This window comes from Lynx canadensis, chromosome A2 (genome assembly GCF_007474595.2).
Source record: "Lynx canadensis isolate LIC74 chromosome A2, mLynCan4.pri.v2, whole genome shotgun sequence".
NCBI lineage: Eukaryota > Metazoa > Chordata > Mammalia > Carnivora > Felidae > Lynx > Lynx canadensis.
Window position 1 is genome coordinate 162,873,531 of NC_044304.2, and position 22,665 is coordinate 162,896,195.

General features: G+C 57.7%; 1 protein-coding gene across 1 annotated transcript in view; it reads right to left on the reverse strand.

Annotated features, from left to right (window-relative positions):
- Nucleotides 1-16,044, reverse strand: part of KCNH2 (potassium voltage-gated channel subfamily H member 2) — a 31,942-nt gene extending 15,898 nt beyond the window's left edge. The window contains exons 1-2 of the mRNA XM_030308824.1: nucleotides 15,944-16,044; nucleotides 12,949-13,179 (exon numbers count right to left, since the gene is read on the reverse strand). Coding sequence (XP_030164684.1) covers nucleotides 12,949-13,179; nucleotides 15,944-16,019 — 307 coding nt within the window. The 5' untranslated portion in view covers nucleotides 16,020-16,044. The remainder of the gene's footprint in view (nucleotides 1-12,948; nucleotides 13,180-15,943) is intronic.
- Nucleotides 16,045-22,665: the final 6,621 nt, after the last annotated feature.

Here is a 22,665-nt window from a genome sequence, read left to right on the forward strand (position 1 = left end):
CTAGCACCTAAAACAATGCACCAGAGAGCAGGCCCCGAAGCAGGTGTGAGGGATGGGGGAGTGCTGGTGGTGAGGGTGAGGTCAGGAAGGAGGAGGGTGGAGAGGAAGTGTGGGTGGTGAACTGAGTCCAGGAAGAAGCCAACAAACTTGCCCCCCCACCCCACCCCACCCCCACCCCCACCCCCGCAGCCTCCAGACTTGGACTTGGGCTAGTGCTAGATGCCTGCCAACAAGGCCCTGAGGGCTGAGCCTCCCGCAGGCCAGGTACAAAGGGCCTAAGTCCTGGGAGATGCTCCCGGTGTGGGGAGGACTTGTTGGGGACAAGGCCGGGAGAGGGAGACAGATCAGCACTCCTGACGCCATCCTCTGAAACCAACCAGAACAGGACAGCACTGGGATAAGGGGTGGGGGGTGGGGGGGGAGAGCTGGGCCAGGGGAAGTGCTGGCCAGGAATTCTCCGCACCCCACCCCGAAGTCCTTCCACTCACCGCATCCTTGCCCTCACGGCTCAGCCTGGGAGACCTGAGCTGAGGGCTCTGTCTGGGTCTCCCTCCAGCAGCTGTCCCCTGACCCCTGGCCTCTGACATGGCCTGGCTGAAGCCCCACTGCGGTGTCACGAGCCGCAGGGGGCCGGGCCCAGCTGGAGACCGTTTGGCACCCAGGCAGCCCGGCTAGAGTTTATGCCCTAATATGGTGATGGCCGGCGGCCTGAACAGGGACTGGTCCTCATCAGGACTAAGGAGAGGCCAGAGACCAGGAAACCTGAGCCCTCAAGACCCCCGACACCCATCCCTGGGACCCCAGTAATCCAGGCCCCTGATTCTCATTCCTCGGTTCCTCCGGGGACACTCGTCTCAGAGAAGTCCAAAGTCTGAAATGGAGATGAGCCCAACCCTTCGAGAATGGCCTGGGGATTCTGCCCCCAACACAGAGCCTCGGGAGTCTGAACCCAAGGCCTCAATACCCCACGCCCACTCAGTTCAGGCTTCTCTGCAAGAGAGGCAGCCAGAACTGCATGCTGTCACTCAGGTAGCCCAGGACTGTGGCATCCCAAATCGCCACCCCACCGCCCGCCAGGCCGCCGAAACTCCAGATAGAAGCCCCTTCACAGTACAGAGCCGCTCCCCGCTCTAGACAGACATCGACGTGCAGAGCCCCCTTGGCCCTCTCCCTTGGTCGACATTCAAGGAATTTTTCCTTTCAAATAACCCTGTCAAAGCCCTGGTTATTCCAAAAATGTGAACTGGAGCCCTGCCTGAGGGCTGCGGGGATGAGGGTGAGGAGGGAGGCTCCAGCTGCTATTTTCAAGGGGACAGGGAAGGAAGGAAAGCTAGGGGCCCCAAGTCAGCCAGGGCTCTCTGAGGCTCTACCTTCCTCCCACCACCCTGCTGGGCTGGCTGGGTCTCCCACGGGCTGTCAGGCCGCCCATTCCCCAGCTCTTCCGCCAGATCTGCCAGCGATCCCCATCCCATCACGGGCTGGGATTATGGCGAGCGTGCGTCCCTCAGGGCAGCTGAGGCTCAGACAGGTCAAGGGCTGGGCCCAGGGACAGCCCGAGCAAATTGCAGCCTGTGGGTGGTGGGGCTCTGACCTTCACACAACTTCCCAGCAAAGAAATGCAGAGAGTCCACGGCTCAGCTGCCTCCAGGGCTGGCACTGCACACACAGAAGGGCGCCTCACCCTCCCCTAGACCCACTCCTACCTACCCCTGGACCCTGCACTTCGCTCCTCCCCCGCTTCCAACCTTGCCCTGCCCCCAGGGCAGCTCCCCCTGGAGCAGAGGCTGACTTGGGCCAGAGCCGGGCCAGGCTGCAGTTCCGTGGAAAGCCACTCTGTGGCAGGCACGGCCAACTCTCCCGAGGCCACCAGCGCGGAGCGCTCCGGGAAGGGACAGCCTGGAGGGGAGCAGCAGGAACCCCACACTGCCCACAGAAAGGCTGTGAGGTTCCCCAGTGCCAAGGAGGGGGGGCGTTGCAGGCTGTGAGGTCAGCTGGCCTTTGCTCACTGCTCCAGGATGACCTTGGGCAAATCACCTACCCTCCTGGAGCCTCAGGGTGCTCATGGGTAACACGGCGGGGGGGGGGGGGGGGGGGATCACGCCCACCCCGCAGGGCTTGAGGGATGAATGAATATCCCATTCACCACCACCACACCACCACCCCCCACACACAACCCCCAGCCCCAGCTGAAGATACTTGAAGGCTGGGTGTCCAGCCTTTGCCTACCTCCCGGAGCTCGGGGCACCCCGGGCCCTGTGGGGATGGACACAATGAAAGCGGAGGCCACGGCTGATTAATAGCCATACACTGACAGGTTCCTCTGTGCCTCGGATCCTAATAGCCAACAGAGGTCATGCAGCTGATGGCAGGTCACTAAGGAGGGGAGAAGGGACAGGCAGGGGGCAGGGTCCTGGGGGAGAATCAGGCCTGAACACATTCCAAGTTCAGCAGGTACAGCCCCTCCCGACCCCCTGCTGTCTCCCACCAGAACACATGGCCCGGCCCACTTTCATCTGGTGCCAACCACACCCAGCCGGGCAGCCAGAGGCAGGGTCCCTGCCCGGCACCCCAACCCAGCCAGGGACCTGGGACCCCACCCACAGTCCCGAACTGCATCTCCCACCTCTGGGCACCCCTGGCCTTGGCCGGGCTCCAGGCAGAAGCCATACTCAGCTTCAACAGGGACAGGCCTTATCTTTCAGGGCAGCCCCCAGCAGGCAGAGAAAGGGAGGGCTGAGGTGACCCGGAGTGTCCTTGGGCAAGCCCCTCAGGTCAGAGTCCCCAGATGCTCATCCGTAAATGAGATGTCATCACTGCTCCTTTGAACGTGTCTCTTCATTCCCCCACGAACATTCACTGAGCACCCACATGATGTACTGGGGGCACCGTGCACAGGACAGGCCTGGCACCTGGCCTCACTGAGCCAAGGAGTCAAAAGGACCCCATTTGAGAGCCCAGCGTGAGGTGGAGTAAGAGAGAGTAACGCAGGCTGAGGGAAGAGCCTACAGGGCTGAGCTGACCTGCCCCAGTCAGCTGGAGAAGTGGGCAATTGCTGTGTGGCTGCAGGCAGGCCACCCACCTCTCTGGGCTTCGGTCTCCCTGTAAGTACTGCAGGGACAAGTGATTCCTGCCCTGGGTGCCAGATGAAATGACAGATGGCCTTGTGGAAGCATCCAGAGCTCTAACGAGGCAGGGTGCCGGGTCCCTGCAGGGAAGGTGACCTCGGGGAGGCAGCCATCCTCACCCGGATCACCTCCCTGCCTGGCTCTCGGCAGGAGGAGCTGGGCCCAAAGTCACACTGAGGGCAGGAGGCTGGGGCTCCAGTCCTCCCCGTCCGCCCCCAGGCAGAGAGGCTGTCTCTGTCGGCGGCAGCCCAGGGCTGTGCAGTGTCAGGTTATATTTAGCCTGGTGGCGGCGACAGGAAGGTGCAGCAGGAACTGCTCCTGGCCAGGGGCCACCGTGTCGCTAACACCGCTCTCATGGGCAGCTGGGGGCCCAGGGAAGGCCAGGGATATTGCAGGCTAAGGGGACAGAATAGGGAACCCTGAGAGGTCAGCCAGTGAGTGGGGCGGGGGGGGGGGGGGGGGGAGGGTCCTCTGCCCCTGACTCCCTCCAGGAGCTGAGCAATGCAGAATGACCGCTGTAGGGCAGGAGCTGGGAAGCCATGATCCGGCCCCCGACTCACTCAGAAAGACCATCTCCCATCTCCAGACAGACACCTCCACCAGCCTGACACCTTCCCAGGGATTTATAGGGTCATTTATAGGGCCCTCTGGGGCCTTCTGTGCTGCGAGCCGGACTACCACCCCTCCCCCGCAAACCTGTGCCACCTTTCCCCAGGGACAATGCAACAGCCTCAGGAGAAGAGTTCTTTCTAGACAAGCCCTGGGTCCAAGCCCCATCCACCTCCAGGGACACAGCCACGTGTCTATGTAATCTGGAAGCCACGACCTTGCCCTGCCCCCAGGAGCCTTGGGAAGGTGAAACGAGGCCATGTTCACGTGGGGAAGGCTGCTCTCCAGTTCCGTTCTCATTCCCCTCCTCCAAGCTTTCCCTTCCCCCTCCTACTTCCTGGAGTCTGCCCCCACCTTGGAATCCTCCGGAATCCCTGATCCCAACCACCTCAGACCTTTCAGCCCGCCCTCCCGGGTGGGCCTCCCAGCCTGCCGGGTCCCGGGTGCTCCCTCAGAGCCCCTTCAGGGCACCCCAGCTTCGCCTGGTACTCCAACTCCACAGCCCCCACCCCTCCTCCTGCCAGCTCCTGCCATCCCTCCAGGACCTGCAGGACTCCCCTCTACAAATGTTACTGACTGCTCCAACTGGCCCACGTGATATGTCTCTTTGAGAATTTCTAACACTATATCCCTAATGTAGGAGGTAATTGTGCACTGGCTTCTGGGGTGAGCTTCCTTCTTTCCCCCCTACCCAAGCTGGAGCCCTGAGGCCAGGGCTGGGCTGGTTTCACAGGAAGTGCTGGGCAAGCAGGTGTCCAAGGACTGGTCGTCAGGGTGGTGACCTGCACTTAGGTGGGTGCAGACAGGGCCATCCCCCCTCCCATCTAAACTCCCTTTCAGATCCCGGGGGGCCAACTGGCCTTTCATGATAGAATTTGCCCATTTCAAACCCGTGCTGAGTCGAGACAGTTGTTGGAACCACCATGAGAATCGAGGTGTCTTTTCTTGAAGTGCTATTAAATCTAATCAACAGCGTGGAACATAAAGGCCGGCAGCCCAGGAACCAGGGCAGGGGACCAGAGCAAGAGCCGCAAAGGCACGGAGTTTCTGAGCCTCAGACCCCTACCAGTGCTCTTTCCTGTGACTCCCGCACAGCCTGCCGCTGGGCAGCGAGGGCAAACAGCCACAGTCCACCAGGAAACAACCTGGGGTCCCTACCTGCCTCCAACTGTCTGCAAGCCTCAGAACTACATGCCCATCTTAGCTCCCAGAATACCCCAGAGAGCCAGGGGATGCCTTGAGAACACCCACCCCAATTCCAGCACGCTCATCGATCGCCCAGGTGGCCACAGCTTCTCAATCATTAAAGCAAGAGCTGTATTCCCTCCAGGACTCTCCCAGTTCACAGGACGCTGGGACGCTCCAAAGAACAAATGCAGGTACAAATGCAGACACCCGTGAAGCCTCCTGAGGAGTCAGATGGACCTCTGACCATCAAAACACATGGCAATGACCCAAACAAAGACATAGAAAACCGGCATTGTCTGCAGATGATAGGATCATCTCCCCACGGAACCAACAAAATCAACAGAGAAACAATTAGAACTAATAAGAAAGCAAGCTCAATGAGGCTGCCAGATGCAAGGTCAGCCCCAAAATGGACAGTATTTCTCTCCGCCAGCACAAAACTATTAGAACAGGTAGTCAAAAACAAGGTCTCTTTCATAATAGCAACAAAAACTATAAAGTAACTAGGAATTGATCAAAAATGCACAGGACCTCTGTGGGGAGGCGGGGGCGGCGGGGGGGGGGGGGTACTTAAAACTAATCAAGAGTACAGAAACAATCTGATAAATGGAGAGATAGTCCAGCCTCTAGGATGGGACAGATATTATACAGATGTCAATTCTCCCCCAAATTGATCTGTAAAACTAATCTAATTCCAATCAAGATTCTAGTATGGGTTTTCTTTCCAGGAACTCGAGAAACTTTCTCTAAAGTTCATAAAGAAGAAGAGAGGTCCACAAATACCCGAGTCAATCTTTAAAAAGAAGAAGAAAGACGGAATATGCGCCTTTCCAGATACTAGGACGTACTAAATGCCACAGTTGTTTTAGTGTGGTTTTGATGCAAGAAGAGACAAATAAATGTTTGGAACAGAACAGGGAGCTCCAAGACAGACCCATGGATAGATGGGAAATTAGCTTACGATCAAGGTGGCCCCACAAATGCTGGAAAAGAACAGGCTGTTTACTAGGTGTGTGGGGAAAATTGGCTCACTACACGGAAAAAAATATAACTTGATCCCCACTTGACACCACAGAGGGAGGCTCAGGATGGATGAAAGCCAACCGAGAGAGGTAAAACAATTAAATTAATAGAAGAAAATGGAGCCCTCTGCAACCTCAGGGTGGTGAACAATTTCTTAAACAAAACTTCAAAAGCACAAACAAAGCTAAAAGTCAGTTAATTTGTATCAACACAAAGTGTCTTTGTGGGATAAAGTTGAGAAATAATTGAACGGGAGAAGATATGTGCAATATCCCCATCCAACAGGAATGAATGTCTGGAACCATATATTGAGTATTTAACTGTAAGCATGTGTATTTCTAGAATACCCAAGCAACTCCTGCAAATCACTAAGAACAAAAGACAGTAGCCTCATGAGAAAAGTGAGCAAAGATGGGCGCCTGGGTGGCTCAGTTGGTTGAGCATCCGACTTCAGCTCAGGTCATGATCTGAAGGTTCTTGGATTCGAGCCCCACGTCAGGCTCTGTGCTGACAGCTTGGAGCCTGGAGCCTGCTTTGGATTCTGTGTCTTTCTCTCTGTCCCTCCCCCGCTCGTGTTCCGTGTCTCTCTCTCTCTCTCTCTGCCTCTCTCTCTCAAAAATAAATAAACATTAAAAAAAGAGAGAGAGAGAGAAAGAAAACTGAGCAAGGATATGAACAGGCAACTCACAGGAAAATCGACACAAAATGCAATGGAGCCTAAGACATGCCAGGACTCACACAATATCAAACAAATGCAAATTTAAGGCAGCCAGTTATCACTTTCACCTATTAGGTTGGCAAAAATTATAAACGTGGATGACGCCAAGTGTGGCAGAGATATGAGGGACTAGAAATCTGGTACCCTGTTTAGGCAAGTGGTGATGGGGGTAGCTATGCTGGGGTACGGTCTGACAGTGCTTAGTTGAATTAAGTGTCCACAAACCTTGTGGTCCAGCAATCCCATCCCTGCAGATACATCCCAAAGACATCCTCACCCGAGTCCGGAAGGGACCATGGCTGAGGATGTTCACTGCGGCGTTATTTATGCGGGAAATCTGGAGATGGCTGCCCAGGAGGGCGGGCAGGTAAACTGAGGTGGGTACACACCACAAAATACAAGGCTACAGACTAGATGTTAAGTAGCAACCTGGATGGACTGAAAGGCATACTCTTGTGCAAGTCAAGTGAACACCAGAATATAATATATAGCACATATCATTTACATAAATTAAGCCTGTGTGTATCCAGACAAAATACACATTTTGCAAGAACATATGCAAGCAACACATTCACAGTAAGTACATCTGAATGGTTGCCTAAGGGGAGGGTAATGGGGCTGGAGAGTGAGATAAAAAGGAAAATGAAATGAAAGAGAAAGAAAAAAAAAAAAAGAAACATGAACACAAATACGGTTTCAGTGATTTGAGGGAGAGGCAGAACCCTGGGGAAGGAGGGGGAGAGGCGAGCAGGGGTTGCGAGCAGGGCACAAGGCAAGGAGGGGAGCACCGTAGGGGACAGAGATGCTGAGGCCCTGGGTCAGCTCACTTCCCCCGGCTGGCCAGGACCTGGGGACACATGGCCGATGGCCAAGCAGGTGCAAGTCTAGCTGAGCCAGAAATTGTTCCAAGTCATTGACTCCGAGTATAGGGCTTCTACAATACAGCACACTGCCCAGCCCTTCCTTCCTTCCTTCCTTCCTTCCTTCCTTCCTTCCTTCCTTCCTTCCTTCCTTCATGCATTTGTACCGAGCTCCAGTGTGGACTAGACACAGATACCACAGAGAACAAAACAGACAGGCTGCTCTCTGCCCTCGTGGAGCTTATGATCTAGCGGGGGAGGTCAGACACGGCAATCTCATCCAGAACTGGGAAGGAGGGAGAATATGGGCCAAGGAGAAGACACTTCTTGTCTGGTAGACAGATGACCAAACCAGAGAGAGGCCTGTGTGAGGCCACCCACAGTCCACAGCATGGAGAGCTTTATGGCCCCTAGATTAAAGCCTGCAGGGGATTTGGGGGGGCAGCGGTTCATCCAGAGCCTCTCCCATTCTTTTTTTTTTTTTAAGTTTATGTACCTATTTTGAGAGGGGGGGGGGAGGGACAGAGAGAGAGAGAGAGAGAGGGCAGAAGAGAATCCCAAGCAGGCTCCATGCTATCAGCACAGAGCCCGATGCGGGGCTCAATCCCATGAACCGTGAGACCATGACCTGGGCTGAGATCGAGAGTCGGACGCCTAAGTGACTGAGCCACCCAGGTGCCCCGAGTCACCCATTCTCGTCTCGTGTCCCAGGTGTCCCACCATGACCACCTCTTCTAGCCCTGCTCCCATATCAGGGAGGAAAGTTTCTGTCAAAGTCCATCGCACTAAAGGGCTGATATTTCCACATTCCCCCCTACATGCAGGGGCAGGTGATGAGAGAGAACATGTTTTTCAAAAGCAAGGCTCATTCTCCATCCAAGCAAAACTTTCCCTAGTGGAGGCATCTGGGGCATCCTCAGAGGGGATATTTAAGTGCAAAAGGGCTTTCTTGGAACCTCTCAAGTCACATCGCCCTGGAAGCCACCTCTAGGCAGCAAAGAGGCTGAGTCTCACCCCATCTCACACACCCATGCCGGACCTCCTGATGCCCACAGCCCCCCTCCCCGGAGCCCAAGGCCACCGTCAAACTCTGCTCTCATTGTGGACGAAGGCTCTGCACAAATATTTACATAGCTCCTCTCCGGGGGCTACAGCAGACACAACACGGAGGAGCCGCCCTCCCAACACTCTCCAGACCCCAGAGCGGGCCAGAAGTGGCTGACACCCTCAGTCTTGGCAGGCTACCTCACCCCTGGGTGGTGCTGGGACAGGAAGCTCCCAAGCAGGCCAGGGCACCCTACTCTAGCTCAGGAATGACCCTTCCCTAGCGGCCTTGCAGAAGAAATGCTGGCTGGGGGCAGCAGGGCCCCCCAGGCCCCTGGGTCCTGCTCCTGGCTACCGTGCAGGGGCACGTGCACGTGCTCTCACATGCCACGTATCCGAGCCACCCAGGCCCTGACTGGAGGCCCAAGGTGGAGGGAGCCCCCGTGAGGCTTCCGCCCTTGAGACAGGTGCTGCCTGCGTCTAAATTCATTCCTCCAGGAATCGCTCTGGTGTGCTCCCATCTCAGGGACACAGGACACACCTGGACCCCCACCTCTGTCTCACCTGCCTGCCTGGCCTCAGTATACCCAGGGGCTCCTTCACCAGCAGCCCGATTGATGAGGGCCTGGGCGCCTGAGGATCGCGACCTGGGCAGGGACACAGGAGGTGGGCGTCTGAGCTTGGGCAGAGGTCGGCCACGATGGAAAAGGGAGGAGTCTCAGAGTGTCACAGTGAGGAGTCTGATCAGGGGACAAGGAGGAAACGGGGAAGTGGCCCGGTGTATATGGAGGGTTGCTGGGGCCCGAAGTGTCTGCCCAAGCACCTGAGACGCTGTAGTCTGAGTCTGGGAACCACCCAGCAGTTGGTGTGAGGCCACCACTGGGGCTCTGGCTCCCCGTGGGCACTAGGGACACCGGGGAGCAGGCTGGCCCCGTGGTCCCCACCCCTCCCCCAGCCCACAGCTCAGCTGTTGCAGTGGGGGCCCTCTGACCCTGTCGCCATGGCAACCAGCCTGCAGCTGGAGTGGAGAAGCCGACTGACTCTTCTCTAGAGACACCCCCGTCCCCCACCCACGCACAGGCCCCCGGGGACACAGGGACGTGGAGACCAGGCCAGAACAGGCAGAGGTATGGGGAGCCAGAGAGAGAGACTTCCAGATAGAGCCCAGAGGGGCAGAGGAAGAGAGGCGAGGAGGAAGGCTCAGGGGTGCTGGAGGGAGGGAAGAAGGGAGACAGGTGTAAGGAGGAGGAGATAAAGACCAAGGGGACAGGAGTCGGCAGGGAGGCCACCTGGGGAGAGAAGAGGAGCAGAGTCCCTGAGCAGAGGCTGAACTCGGTGGGAGGCGGGGCGCAGATAGATGAAAACAGAGAGCAGAGAACAAAAGGGACAGAGAGCAGGGGGCCTCCCTGAGGCCTGGCAGAGGACAGAGCAAGTGAGGAAGAGCCGCCAAAGGACCCACAACCCACCCCTCCAACCGTGGAGGGACACAGGTGTGCACCAGCAGCACCTGCCGCCAAGACGTGGCCCCAGGGCCCCCCAGGCTGCTACTGCCTGCCGACCCCAAGCTGCTGGCTCTACTCCCAGGTCCGTCTTAATCCTGGGCTTCGTGTTAAGGGGCACGGACACAGGGCCGGCGAGCCCTGGCACCTCGTGTCTCTCCCTCCAGCCCGCACCCACCCCCCGCCCCAAGTCTGGCCTCCCCACCTCCCAGCAGTCCCAGCACCTAAATAATGGGGCTGTCTGGCTCCAGGCCCTGACACTGCACAGAGCTAGGCTTGAGGCACCGACACAGCACAGCTGTCCGCAGTGGCGCCTGCCAGCAAAAGGCCCCGCCTCCTTCCCAGCCACCCACCTCCCTGGAGCTGAAGCCCGGGGACCCACTCTCCGGTGGCTGGCCCAGGCAGAGACCCAGAAAAGGGCCTGGACAGAAGCGAGCGGCGGCACTGCCCTTCCTCACCTCTGCCTCCCTATTCATACACATACACGGCATACACAGCACGGGGCAGGCCACAGGCATTTGCCCGAGGGACTAAGCATTTCAAGGCAGAGAGAAGGGAGGCAGAAGAGATCTGTCTGCATCCCGGGCCTCAAGTGCCAGGACAAATGGGGACCCATAGGACCCGAGGGTCAAGGCCAGCCTGTTGGCCAACAGGAGAAACTAGGTGAGAGCAGACAAGAGGGCAGGCAGAGAGGACTGGCACACGATTTTCTGGATGGCATCCCCATTTGGAGAGTAGCCGGAGGGAGGAAAGAACGTGCACTTGGGGAGGGGGCCTGGGTTCTAGTCCCACTTCATCCGCTGGTTAACTGGTAACTGGACCTCTGCTTCTCAGCTTCTCCATCTGTAACTCAAGTGGGCTGGATGAAGTGATCCTCAAGGTCACCAAGATTTCCCGATAGCACCTCAGAAGAAGGGGTCCCATGGCCATCTTCTCCCAAAGGAGCCATCTTGGGACGAGAGGGAGGGCCAGTTCCCCGAGCACCACGGGGAAGATGGAAGCACCCAGGCCCCCGTTGCCAAGGGGCTGCGTGAGCACCTTACCCTGGAAGCAGAAACAGGCTCAAGGCAGGAACCAAGTTCTCAAGCTACCTAATTTCTGGTGTTAGACCTGATCCCAGGACTTTCGTATCAACATTCTTTTCATCACACCAATGGTTTGCAAACTTTCAGAATCAAATTGTACACAAAGTCACGTGCAGGATACAGATATGCCTGTACCTATGTGGGGCCATTTTTAATAGGTGACAGCAAAGCAGGACGGGTCGGGCTCGGATCAGACAGACAGAGCTCCGTTCCCAGCTCTGCCACTTTCTAGCTGTGCGACTTTGGTGCAATTTCTTAATTTCCCTGAACTTCAGTTTCCTCATCCATAAAATGGAGATACAAATAGTGTCTACCTCCCAGGGCTGTTGTGAAGATTCCATGAGATAAGCTAAGTGAAGCATTTAGCCCAGCGTCCAGCACATAGAAGCCACCCACCAATGCGTGCTAGCACTAGATGGCCCGGCAGATAGAAAAACAGATCTGCTCTGATTCAGGTTCTGGGGAGACTTCAGCGAAAAAACAGAAGGCTTCAGAGTTTGCATCTACTCTCCTGGCCCCTGCCTCCCAGCCAGAACCCCATTTTCTATAAGCAAACTCCCTTCCACAGGACCCCAGTGAGAGCGCCCCTTCTAACGCGGTCCAGTGATCTCACAGGCTGTGCACGCCTGCAAAAGCGGGGCCATCGAGAGATGCAAGGCAGCTTCGCTAGACTCTGAGCATGCAGGGGATATTCCAGGGACAGCGCCAGGTGCACACAGGACCGCTGGCTCACTCTGCCTACCCACAGGGGAAAGCGGAGAGTGCTATCTACAGCAGGTAAGCTCCCATCTGGCAGTAACCTCATCTGTCTTGTTCACTGAGCTATCTACAGGACCCTAGCACTGCACCTGGCTCACAGGGGTTCAGTAAATGCTCATCAGATACACACCAGTGAGTAGCAGAGTTTGGGCATCCATGGCCAGTCCAGTGGCACCTTCTGGAGCCACCTCCCCAGCCCTCCAATACCTGCAGGCCTGCCAAAGCCCTGTTTCACTGCCCTCCTTGAGCAGAGCCCAGCCCACCAGGGCAGGCACAGTGCGAGAGCAGCCCCGCCCAGGGTTCTGTTTATCCACTGTCCGGAAGCCCAGAGCAGCTGGGCTGGGAGGCGGTGGCTGAGCAGAGACACCTGGCGAAGGAAGGGGTGATGGGTGATGGGCGGGCACTCAAACCATGAGACAAAGGGAACGGAGGTTGTGGGGAGAGGCACGCACCTCTTGCCAGGTGCAGCCTAAGTACAGGAGAGAGAGGAGCAGGAGAAGGACAGCAGAGAGCCAGAGTCCTGCAGGCCCCCTGCCTCACCCTCAGTGACATCTCCCCAGACCAACCACCTGGCAGGGGCTGCCCTAGGGGAGCTAGAGGCCTGGGCCGGAAGTCAGTGCCCAGCCACCAACCTGACCTTCTGTCAACTCCTTCCACTCACCTGCCATCCCGGCCCCGTCAAACTCCAGCCCACCTACCTCAACCTGCCCACGTTAGCCCAGGGAAAGAAGAAACCAAAGGCGCCATACCCACAGCCAAACAGCCCCTTGGTCACCCCGAAAACCATCCCGCCAGAATGAATGAGGTGAAGAGACCCACTCCGTCCGGCAGCCCCAATGCCCAGCCGGCGCCTGCCACCTGACCCACAGCAGTGGCCCCAGTTGGGGGTCACACACCGCAGGGCACTCGCCGGGTCTCCCGCCACGCTCCGGCCTCGCCCGATCCAGCCGTCCCTACCCCCACCCCAGTCCCTCGCGGCCCCGCCCCCTAGTCGCGACCACGCCCCCTCGTCGCGGCCCCGCCCCGGCCCGCGCCTACCATCCTTCCGGTAGAAGGCGATCTCCACTTTGCGCTCCTCCGCGCCCAGCAGGGCCTGCGCGATCTGCGCGGCCGCGCGGCGCTGCGTGCGCGGCCCGTGCAGGAAGTCGCAGGTGCAGGGCCGCTGCATCACCTCGGCCCGCGAGTAGCCACACAGCTCGCAGAAGCCGTCGTTGCAGTAGATGACGGCGCAGTTCTCCACCCGAGCGTTGGCGATGATGAACTTGCGGCCTGGGGGGGCGGGGATGAGCAGGCACGTGAGCAGGGACCCCTGCCTCGGGGGCCCCCAGCCCTTCCGCGCATTCTCCTGTCACACACAGCCACCCGCCGGGGGACTCCCCGCTCCAGGCAGCACAGCGGCGACTGGGGACCCTAGCAGGGGGCGAATGCAGCTGTGTGGCCCGACACAGGTGCCTCCGCCGGCCCTGCCCGGCGACGCGCCCCCTCCCCCGCCCGGCCCGCGGGGCTGGCTGCATGGCTTCCCCCGGGCAGGCTGCCAGCGGCCCCCCGCCCCCTCCGCGCCCGGGGCCGAGGCCAGCCTGGGCGGGTGTCAGCAACGCGTGTCAGCAGCCGCGGCGGAGGGATAAACACTGGGCCTGGAGAGGGAGCCTGGGAAGGGCCAGAGATGGCGGCTAGCCTTCCCTTTGCATCAGGTCGTCCGGCTTCTCTTCCTGACCTCTGCTCTCTAGACTGGGGGCGGGGGTGGGGGTGGGGGGCGCACACTGGGCACTCCTTACCCCGGGGATCCTTAGGATATCACTCCCCCAAGTACCCGGGGACCCTACCAGGTCAGTACTTCCCGGGACTTACGCGCCCCTTAAGGGCAGTCAGGGGCTGGACAGTGGGCACTCTAAAGGGGACGAGGGAAGTACCACGTGAACACCTACGATGCCCTCTCTCATTTAATACTCTGACAACCCCATAAGATAGGCATCATTAGCTTTGTTTTATAGATGAAGAAACTGGGGCTCAAAAGAAGTTCAGAGCCATGCCCACATCTTGCAGCTTGTAAAAGAGCTAGCTTTTGAACTTAGGTCTGACAGAAGAAGGAATAAAAGGAGGATCACAGGCAGAAGCCCAAGGTCATAGGGAGCAAGGAAAGGGACCTGAGGCTTCAATCCCGGAAAATACCGGGAGCCAGGGGTGGACCTGAGACAGTGGCCCGCTTGTAAGAAGACAGACCCAGGGAAGGGAGGCCTTCTTCAGTTTGACCCCGTCAAGCTGAGGTGCCCCAATGGACCCATTTCAGCTGGACGTGGGTCACCCGCTCCACACCTGCCCCCAGGGCCCAGCTAGCTGGCAGGTGAGCCGCAGGCAGGCGGCAGACCCAGCTGGTGCCAGGGAAGATACTCGGGGATAAGAGCTTTTTATAAACACAGAAGTTTCCGGCCACTTTGGCCTTTAATGCTGGGGCTTTGGGTAGCAGTTGGAACTCTGCCCCCTCGCCTTCCAGCAGGCACAGCCCTCTCAGTCTGCAGCTCTGGGCAATCCCATGGACAAGGCCCAGGCTGCTGCAGCAAGGGCTCCCCGACACAGGCTGCCTAAAGCCATCCCTTATCCTGTCTCCGGGAAGTTAGTTTTTGAAGTTGGGTCATCTTTAGGTCAGTTCACCAGGCCTCCACAACTCCCAGGCAGCCACCAGGAGTCAGGGTTCCTTGTCACACGAAAAGACCCCTGACTTGGCCTCCACCTCCACCTAAGCCCAAGGCAGTCCAGAGTGCCAGCCACACACACCAGCTTTGGAGAAGAGAAACCAGCTCCCAGGCCCAGAGAGAGAAGAGCGAGTTTCTTCGAAGGCAGGCCCTACCCCCACCCCTTCCGAGCTCCTGGAATACACCACAGAAGGGATCTGAAAGGCTCCTTTGGCCACCCCCTCCTTTCCAGATGTGGAAACTGATATTCGGAGAAGGAAGAGTCACTCAAGGTCACATGGCAGTCAGTGGCAGAGGTGGGGCCAGAAGCTGAGCCCCCAGATCCTAGCCCAGGTTCTTTCCATGCAGACACAGCCTCCGGGAGCTTTTGAAAAGGAAAGACCCCACCTTGTGGCCCTCCACCGTGTCAGTCTCCTCCCCCTCAGGATCATCTTGTTCCTCGGCTTCAGACAATGCTGCCCGTCAAACTGATCCCTCCCTCCCCCCCACCACAGTTACAAGCACGCGTTGTCCTGTGCTCACAGGGTCATGGGCAAGGAATGTCACCCGCTCCCTGCTCCCAGGGCCCTTGGCAGTCACACCCACCATGGCACATGCAGCCTTGGAGAGAGACGCACACATGCTGGGAGGATAAAACACCCACACCAGAACATTCACCTAGCCTGGGACACTTCTGGAAGCCTCCCCTACTGGACCAGGCTTAGGGGTGCTGTAGTCCCCATAAAGGGGCTCAGGGCAGGAAAATCAACAAGACGGGGGCACTGCATTGAGCCTGTCAGACCCTTAGAGCCCAGTCTCAGGCCATGACACCCTGTCACCTGGGAGCCCACAGTTTGCAGCTCTGTCCAAAATACCTCCCCACTGCCCAAGCAGGGCCGAACTCATGGGTGACACACACACCCCAGGAGCAGGTTAGGCACTGACTCTAAGTGCTTGGCTCTCAGTCTCTCAAAAACACAGTCAAGACGGCTGAGACACAGTACTTAGTGTCTCACAGTTTGGACCATACATGTTCTGTCCCTGCCCCCACACAGCCCCATCCACATCCAGGCACCGGAGTTAGGGATACCTGCACACTTGAGATGTCACACACACTCCGGATCCTGGAAGCCTGAGCTGAGCCTCCAGCCCCGCGCCCCAATACAGCCCCCTTGGCTCCAAACCCACGGCCCCCAGCACCAAGCCTTGCCCTCGAGACCCCTGGCCAGCGCCTTGAGGCCACCAGCCCCCATGGACTCGCACCAGCCCGAAGCACACGGCCGGGGCACGCCCCTCCATTCACACTCGGGAGCGCTCGGCCCGCCCCCAGAGCCCCCTCCCCGCCGGCCCCCTCCCCCACTCACTCTGGCCCTCAAACTTGCGGATGATGGTGTCCAGGAAGGTGTTCTGCGGCGCGACATGGCCCCTCCGCACCGGCATCCTGAGCCCATGGGCGGGCCGGGCGGGCCCCCACCCACCCCGGCCCGGCCCGGCCCGACACAGGCTTCGGGTGGCCCGGCCCGGCCGTGATCCCCGCACCCCGCGGCCAAGCAGACCACGGGCGGGGCCGGGACTCGGTTGCGGGCGCGGGGTCCCCGCTCGGCTCCCGGCTCCTGACCGCGGGCCGGGCCTGGAGCCGCCTGAGCTCGGGCCGCCCGGCCGCCCGCACACCTGTCTGCCGGCCCCCTCCGAGCCACGGGCCCCGCTCCGCCGCGTCCCCGCGCTGCGCTCCGCCCGCCCGAGCGCCGGGCTCCCGGCTCCCGCCCGCCGCGCCGACAGCCGCTCCGGCGCCCGCGGCTCCGGCTGCGCCTGCGGCTCGGCCCGGCGGCGGAAGGGTTAACGCGGCGCGCGCCCCTCGGGCTCCGGCCCCCGCCTCCCGGCCCCCTCCCGCCCGCCGCGCGCCCGCAGCACCGCCCTCTTCCCCCCCCCCACACACCCCGCGCGCCCGCCCTTCCCATTGGCTGAGCAGCGTCAAGGGCTCCCCCACCCCAGCCCCTCGCTCAGCCCAGGAGCCCCCGGGACTCGCGCGCCCCAAAGAGGGGGAAGGGGCCCCTAGGTAGGGGAACAGTGAGGGCAGGTGTGATGACCGGCCTTCAGACGGCCAGGGAGGGGCCTGGGGATTCCACCCCCGACCCCCGGACTGGAAGGACTTGGAGAGGTCTGGTCCCTTATGCCCTTGTCGCCCACCACTCCAAGCACAGGCTGGATACACACAACAAGCGCCCAAAGCCCGCTGTAGGTGACACGGCCGAGGCCTGGGCCCTGGGAGGATGAACCCAGGGTCAGGGGAGGCAAGCGAAACGTGAAGGGCAAGATGATCTGCAGGCCCCGGGTGGGACGCGATTTGGAATAAGGGTGGGTGAGATTTAGGAGGGGCACGCACCCAGAGCAGGGGCGACCCCCACCCCCCAACACACACACACGCGCGCGCGCGCACACACACACACACACACACACACACACACACACACACACGGCCCTCTCTGGGGTTATTCGGGGCTCTCCTGAACAGAGAGGTAGAAAGGTACATTTTGACACGGCCTCCTAGCTGCGGGATCAAAGATAGGCCCCTGAGCGCGAGTTTCCAGCCTGGGGATCCCCTTGTGCGAGTGGCCCTCCCTCCCTCTGCAGCGCGGGCCAGCCTTGCAGGCCCAATCCGCGGAGGGCTCGGGGCCCTGCGGCGCTGCGGCGGCCCAGCCCCTCGGAAAACCCTGGCCTAGCCGCAGGCCCCTCCCCCCCGGGCCAGCTGGCTCGCTCCAGCTGCAGCTCCCTTATTTAGGCAAGGAGGCCCGAGGATGCTCAAGGGCAGGCAGGGTGTCTGCCCGCCGCCTGCCCACCGCCTGCCTGGGTCTCAGTGAGGGTCTCTGGGGCACGGTGTCCCCGGCCTTCGCAGCCAGGCGGGGCCCTGCGAAGGCCAGGGCAGGGAGGCCGAGTGTTGACAGCTGAACTGGCCGGTGGGGAGGAGTCGCCAGCTGAGCAGCCAGCCTCGGGTCCCCTCCCCGGCAGCCCAGATCTGAGGCTCCGCTAGATGGATGGGGCCATGTGGGGGCCCCTGAGGGCTTGCAGCTGCCTCTGTCCTTGGAGCAAGGGGGTGGGTCTTGTCACCGGGGAGAACCATCATGGGATGTAGGGGGAGGGGAGGAACAAAGGGCAAAGAAGGAAGCGGAGTCTGGAAGGAGAAAGGCCCAGAGGAAGAGGTCTTGGTGAGACCACCCTAGCCAGACTCGCACCTTCCACCCAGGAGCAAAAAAGATGCACACACCGGGGCCAGATGGGGCCACTGGCCAGCAGATGACACCTCTTTTTTATTTGCTGGTGGGTGGGCAGTGACTCAGGGAGGCAGCCAGTGGGAGAGAAGGAGGTGGCTCCACCAGCTGATGCTAAAAAAGACCAGAGGCTCTTGCCTGTACAGTCATTCCTTCGGCCCTCTCCACCTCCGGCAGCTTCCTCGCTCGCACTCCAAGACGCCTGGGGCCTTCCTTAGCACACCTCCCCTTCTTTTGTGACCTGGTGTCAGGCACAACAGCCCATCTGGGTACTACTGCCCAGCCCCTCCTCCACACCACCACCACCACTGCCTCCCCGACACTGGGTTGCCTGCCCTAAGTCCAGGCTGATTCAAATTGGAGCTGGGTGGCTTCCCCTCCAGACTGGGGGGTTGAGAGAGTCAGGAAGGGTTCACAGTGTGGACAGGCACCAGGAGAGAGGATATGGAGGAGGACATCTGCGGCGTTACCTTCTCTCCAGAACTAAGGCTGAAGGGAAGGGAGCTGGTCACTTGGCCTGGCCAGCTGTTCCCGCTGCGGTACCCGTGTTCCCGGGACAGGCCTGTGCTCTCATCCCATGGGAGGATGAAGAAATCAGAGGGACCCTTGATCCTCCCAAAAGAGAAAAGACCAGGCACAGAGTAGCCTTCCTCCTGGGCACAGATACAGGTGTGAAGAGAGCTGTTCCCTCAGGCTAAGGAGAGGCAAATCTCTCTCTCTCTCTCTCTCTCTCTCTCTCTCTCTCTCTCAGAAGTCAAGCAGAATGCAGGTTTCTGACTTCCTGGAGGTTGAGAGGAGAGTCTGAAGGCAGTCCCACTAAGCCACCCCCACAGCCAAGGATGGGGATGAGGAAGGGGAGCTGTGAAATGGGGGTGAGGTGTCTCCAAAGACATCCTTCTTGGGGCCACAGGTACCAAGGCATGTAGAGGTATAGGGCAACAGAGAAGCTGATGAAGATGCCTGCCCCACCTTCCCACCCCCATTACCCCCAGATTAAGGAGCAAGAGGAAAGTGCCCAACCTTAAAACCCAGAGTAACCAGAATCTACCCATCCTACTTTGGGCTCACAGAGCCATTTGCAAAGAGGTTCCAGGGAAGACCTCTCCCCGAAATCTGCCTGTGACTGAGGGAAGGGAGAGGTTGTATTGACAGTGGGACACATAGGCTCCTCCCAGCTCCCAGAAAGAGACAATTTAGGGAGAAAAGTCTATGGAGAAAACATCCTGCCCATCCCACTTTGAGCTCCTGCTCAGTTTGAGGGAGTCAAGCCAGGGCATCCTGGAACGAGGCAAGAAATTGAAGTCTGTGCTTGCTGGTGGACCCCCAAGGAGCAGGCCAGGCAAGACAGAGACAAAATAGGACCCAAGAGAGCAAGTGACAATCACAGGGGACTGGGAAGCAGTTCCAGTCAGATGGGCGCAGGCAAGACAGCTTATGGAGGAATGATTCCTCAGAACCCCCCCCCCGGGGGGGGGGTGCAGGGAAGAACACAGTGAGGTCCCTCGTTGTGCAAGGGGAAGTTCGGGCTGCATTGTGTGGTCTTATTTTTCTGTACAACTGAGTCCTGAGAAACGGGATGTTTTCAAATATGAACTGGGGTTGGAGGGGAATAAGGTCAAAGAAGCCCCTCCAGAACTGGGGCTCAGGGCTTGCTGAAAGCAAGGAAGGAAGGGAAGGGAGAGTCAAAGGAGGGGAGGGAGGGCAACCCACCTCAGCCCCATAGCAAAGGAGCAAAGGAGCCAGAGCTCCCTCCAGTCACTGCCATCTACAAATCCCCCTGTCAACCCCGCCCCATAATCAAGGTCTCCCACCAACCTGCTACCAGCTGTCGGTGGGACTTTTCCACTGCCATGGGGGTATCAAAAGGAGCAAGGAAGGTGCTGGACACTAGGATTCAGGAAACCTGACTTCTGATTCTGGTTCTATCAGTCACATCCATACATGTCCACTGGGGGCTTCTGACATTCTGGGCCCTAGGTGCCAGACACTGTTGGGGGGGGGGGGGGAACAGAAGGGATAAGCCAGGATCCCTCATCCAGGGAGTTACAGTCTACTGAGGCTTGAGAAAGGCAGAGGGCAGAAAGAAACAGTGCAGTCTGCGTTAAGTGCTGTGGGATTACAAAGAGGTGTGTTCACCTTCAACTGGGGGAGTCTGGGAGGGAGGACCCTGCAAGGGAAGGAGGTTTCAGAGCAGGTCTTTGAAGATCGAGATGGGGCAGGGCAGGAGCACTGCAGGTGGAAGAGACAACAATGAGCAAAGGCATCGAGACTGGAGAATAAAGATTAGGTCTGGGGACAAAACAGTTTGGCGTGGTGTCATTGGAGCATTAGACGAGAGCCATTAGCACTAGACTGAGGAGTCTGGATGTTATTCTATGTGCACAAGAACAATGATGGCAGCTGACATGTATGGCCCACAAATATAGAAATCATATCTGTCTTTGTAAAGATCCTAACATATAGTCGGTATCTGATAAAGGTCTGTTGAATTAATGAAATGTGTATAACAGTTTGGAGAAACTGAGGCAAACATGGGGTGTTTCAATTACTGATTGCTGCCTAAGAGCCATCCCAAACTCCAGGACTTAAATCAATGACAGTGTTTATTTTGTCCATGTCTCTGCCATTTGGGCAGGTTCAGCCAGGACCACTTGGTCTGCGCCACTCATATCGGGACTAAAAAGCTCATTTGCTCACATTTGGTGGATGATGCTGGCTGTCAGCTAGGGTTGGGGCCAGAACACCTAAAAGCCTTTCCTTGTGGCTGCCTGGCTTCCTCATACCATGATGGCTGGGTTGAAGGGTAAGTGTCCCAAGAGCGGTTCAGGCAACAGTTGTACCACCTTTAATAACGTAGCCTCAAAAGTCACATAAAAGAACTTCTGCCATAATCGTGGCTCATCAGATTCAAAGAGAGGAAAAAGACCCGCACTTCTCAATGGAGGAGTGTGACTGACATATTATAAGAAAAACATTTGTGATGGTATCTATTGGCACCACCATCTTGAAAAAATATAACCCTCCCCAGCAAGGTACGCAGTAGTCCAGGGGAGGGATGTCAAAGACTTGAACCAGGTCAGAGGTGATGGAAAGAGGCCTGTTTGCTGTGTAACTTTAGGAGGATCACTAAATCTCACTTTCCTTACCTGTAAAATGAGGAGACCAAACAAGCTGATCTCTGAGATCCTTTCCAGCCCCAGCAGTGAGTGATTCCCTTAATTCTACACAACTGCACTCCCCACCCATCAACAATTCCTTTATTTTCCCCCAGCACCCAACTCCAGCTCCACCTCCTGCCTTTGCTTTCTGATCCAAGCTCCCTTGAGTCCAATGATGACCCCACAGATAGCACCCTGGTCCATCCTACGTATTTATTTCAAACCAAAAATAAGTGCAGTGGGGGACCCACAAGGGTAGGTGAGAAGACCCTCAAACCCATCAGTCTCCCACTGCACCCTGCTGTGTGCTCATCACCGTAGGGTCTCTTGAAAACAAATAGACCTATGGTACAGACTCCACCTGCAAGGAGTTCATAATCTAACTGGGGAGGACTAATGAGCATGAATGTCATGAAAACAATCTGGTATGACACTGTATTACTGATAATAGGTGCAGGGGAGTTCAGAGGAGGGAGGGCTCTGACTGGGTTAGGGCACCAGGAGGACTCCCTCGGAAGGCTGGGTCCTCCTGGACGGGCAGGGTTTTCTTGGGTACCCAGAGGGAGGGAGTGAACATTTTCATTAAGCAAAATTCCAATAGGAGTCAGATGTGGAGTCCTCCCCACCGATCTACTTACTCCCAAATGACAAAGAGGGGAGGTCAGCTTAAATTTCCTCTGCCTGAGAACCTAATAGCCATCTGTATTTTTTATTTAGGGATGGAACTCAGCCTCCTCAGACACAAGAAGGGGCTTAAGCAAGGCTCCAGAACTTATCGAATAGTAGAAGCTCCAGAATTATGATATAGGAGGCACTGATGGGGAGAGAGAACCTGATTATAAAGAGGGCACTAAGATACTGGTCTAGAGGCTTAAATTTGCACGTATTCCTTTAAAATAATTATTTGCTAAGCACCTATTATGTACCTGACACTGTTCTAGGATATAATTGTTGTTGTTTTAAAGTTTATTTATTTATTTTGAGAGAGAGAGAGAGAGAGAGCAGGAGAGGGGCAGAGAGAGAGAGAGAATCTCAAGCAGGCTTGGCCCTGTCAGTGCAAGCCCAAGGCAGGGCTCAAACTCACGAACCATGAGATCATGATCTGAGCCGAAATCAAGAGTTGGACGCTTAACCAACCGAGCCACCCAGGCATCTCATTGTTGTTGTTTTTAAATAATGCCCTCAGAGTTTGCAGAACCAGTGCACTGTTTGACATAGATTGGGGGTTATTTTTGGGTGTTCTGAAGGACTAAAAAATATTAAGGAGCATATCACGCTTTGATGCCACCCTGCCAGGGAAGCTGGCCTGGCAAGAGATCCCAAGCTCTCTTGGCTGCACAGGTCCAGCTGGGCGGGAGCTCTGTCTCTGTCCAAGGTGCTGAAAGCCTTCCATGCCAGATTCAGCAGGAAACCAGGGAGGGCAGCTCAGGTGAGCAAAAGAGGGGCCCTTCTACGGACACAGTGAATAAGACAGTCACCCCAAACCATGAAAATGCTTCAGTAACTGGCCAGTAGTTCCAGGAGGCAGCATACGGTGAAGCAAGAGCTGGCTTTGCCAATTGGTGCTAAGAAGCACCACTTCCAGTCTCACGTATGTCCAGAAAGTGCCTTCCTCATCTCCACCCAAGTCATCAAGGAAAACATATGAATCCTCCCCTGAAC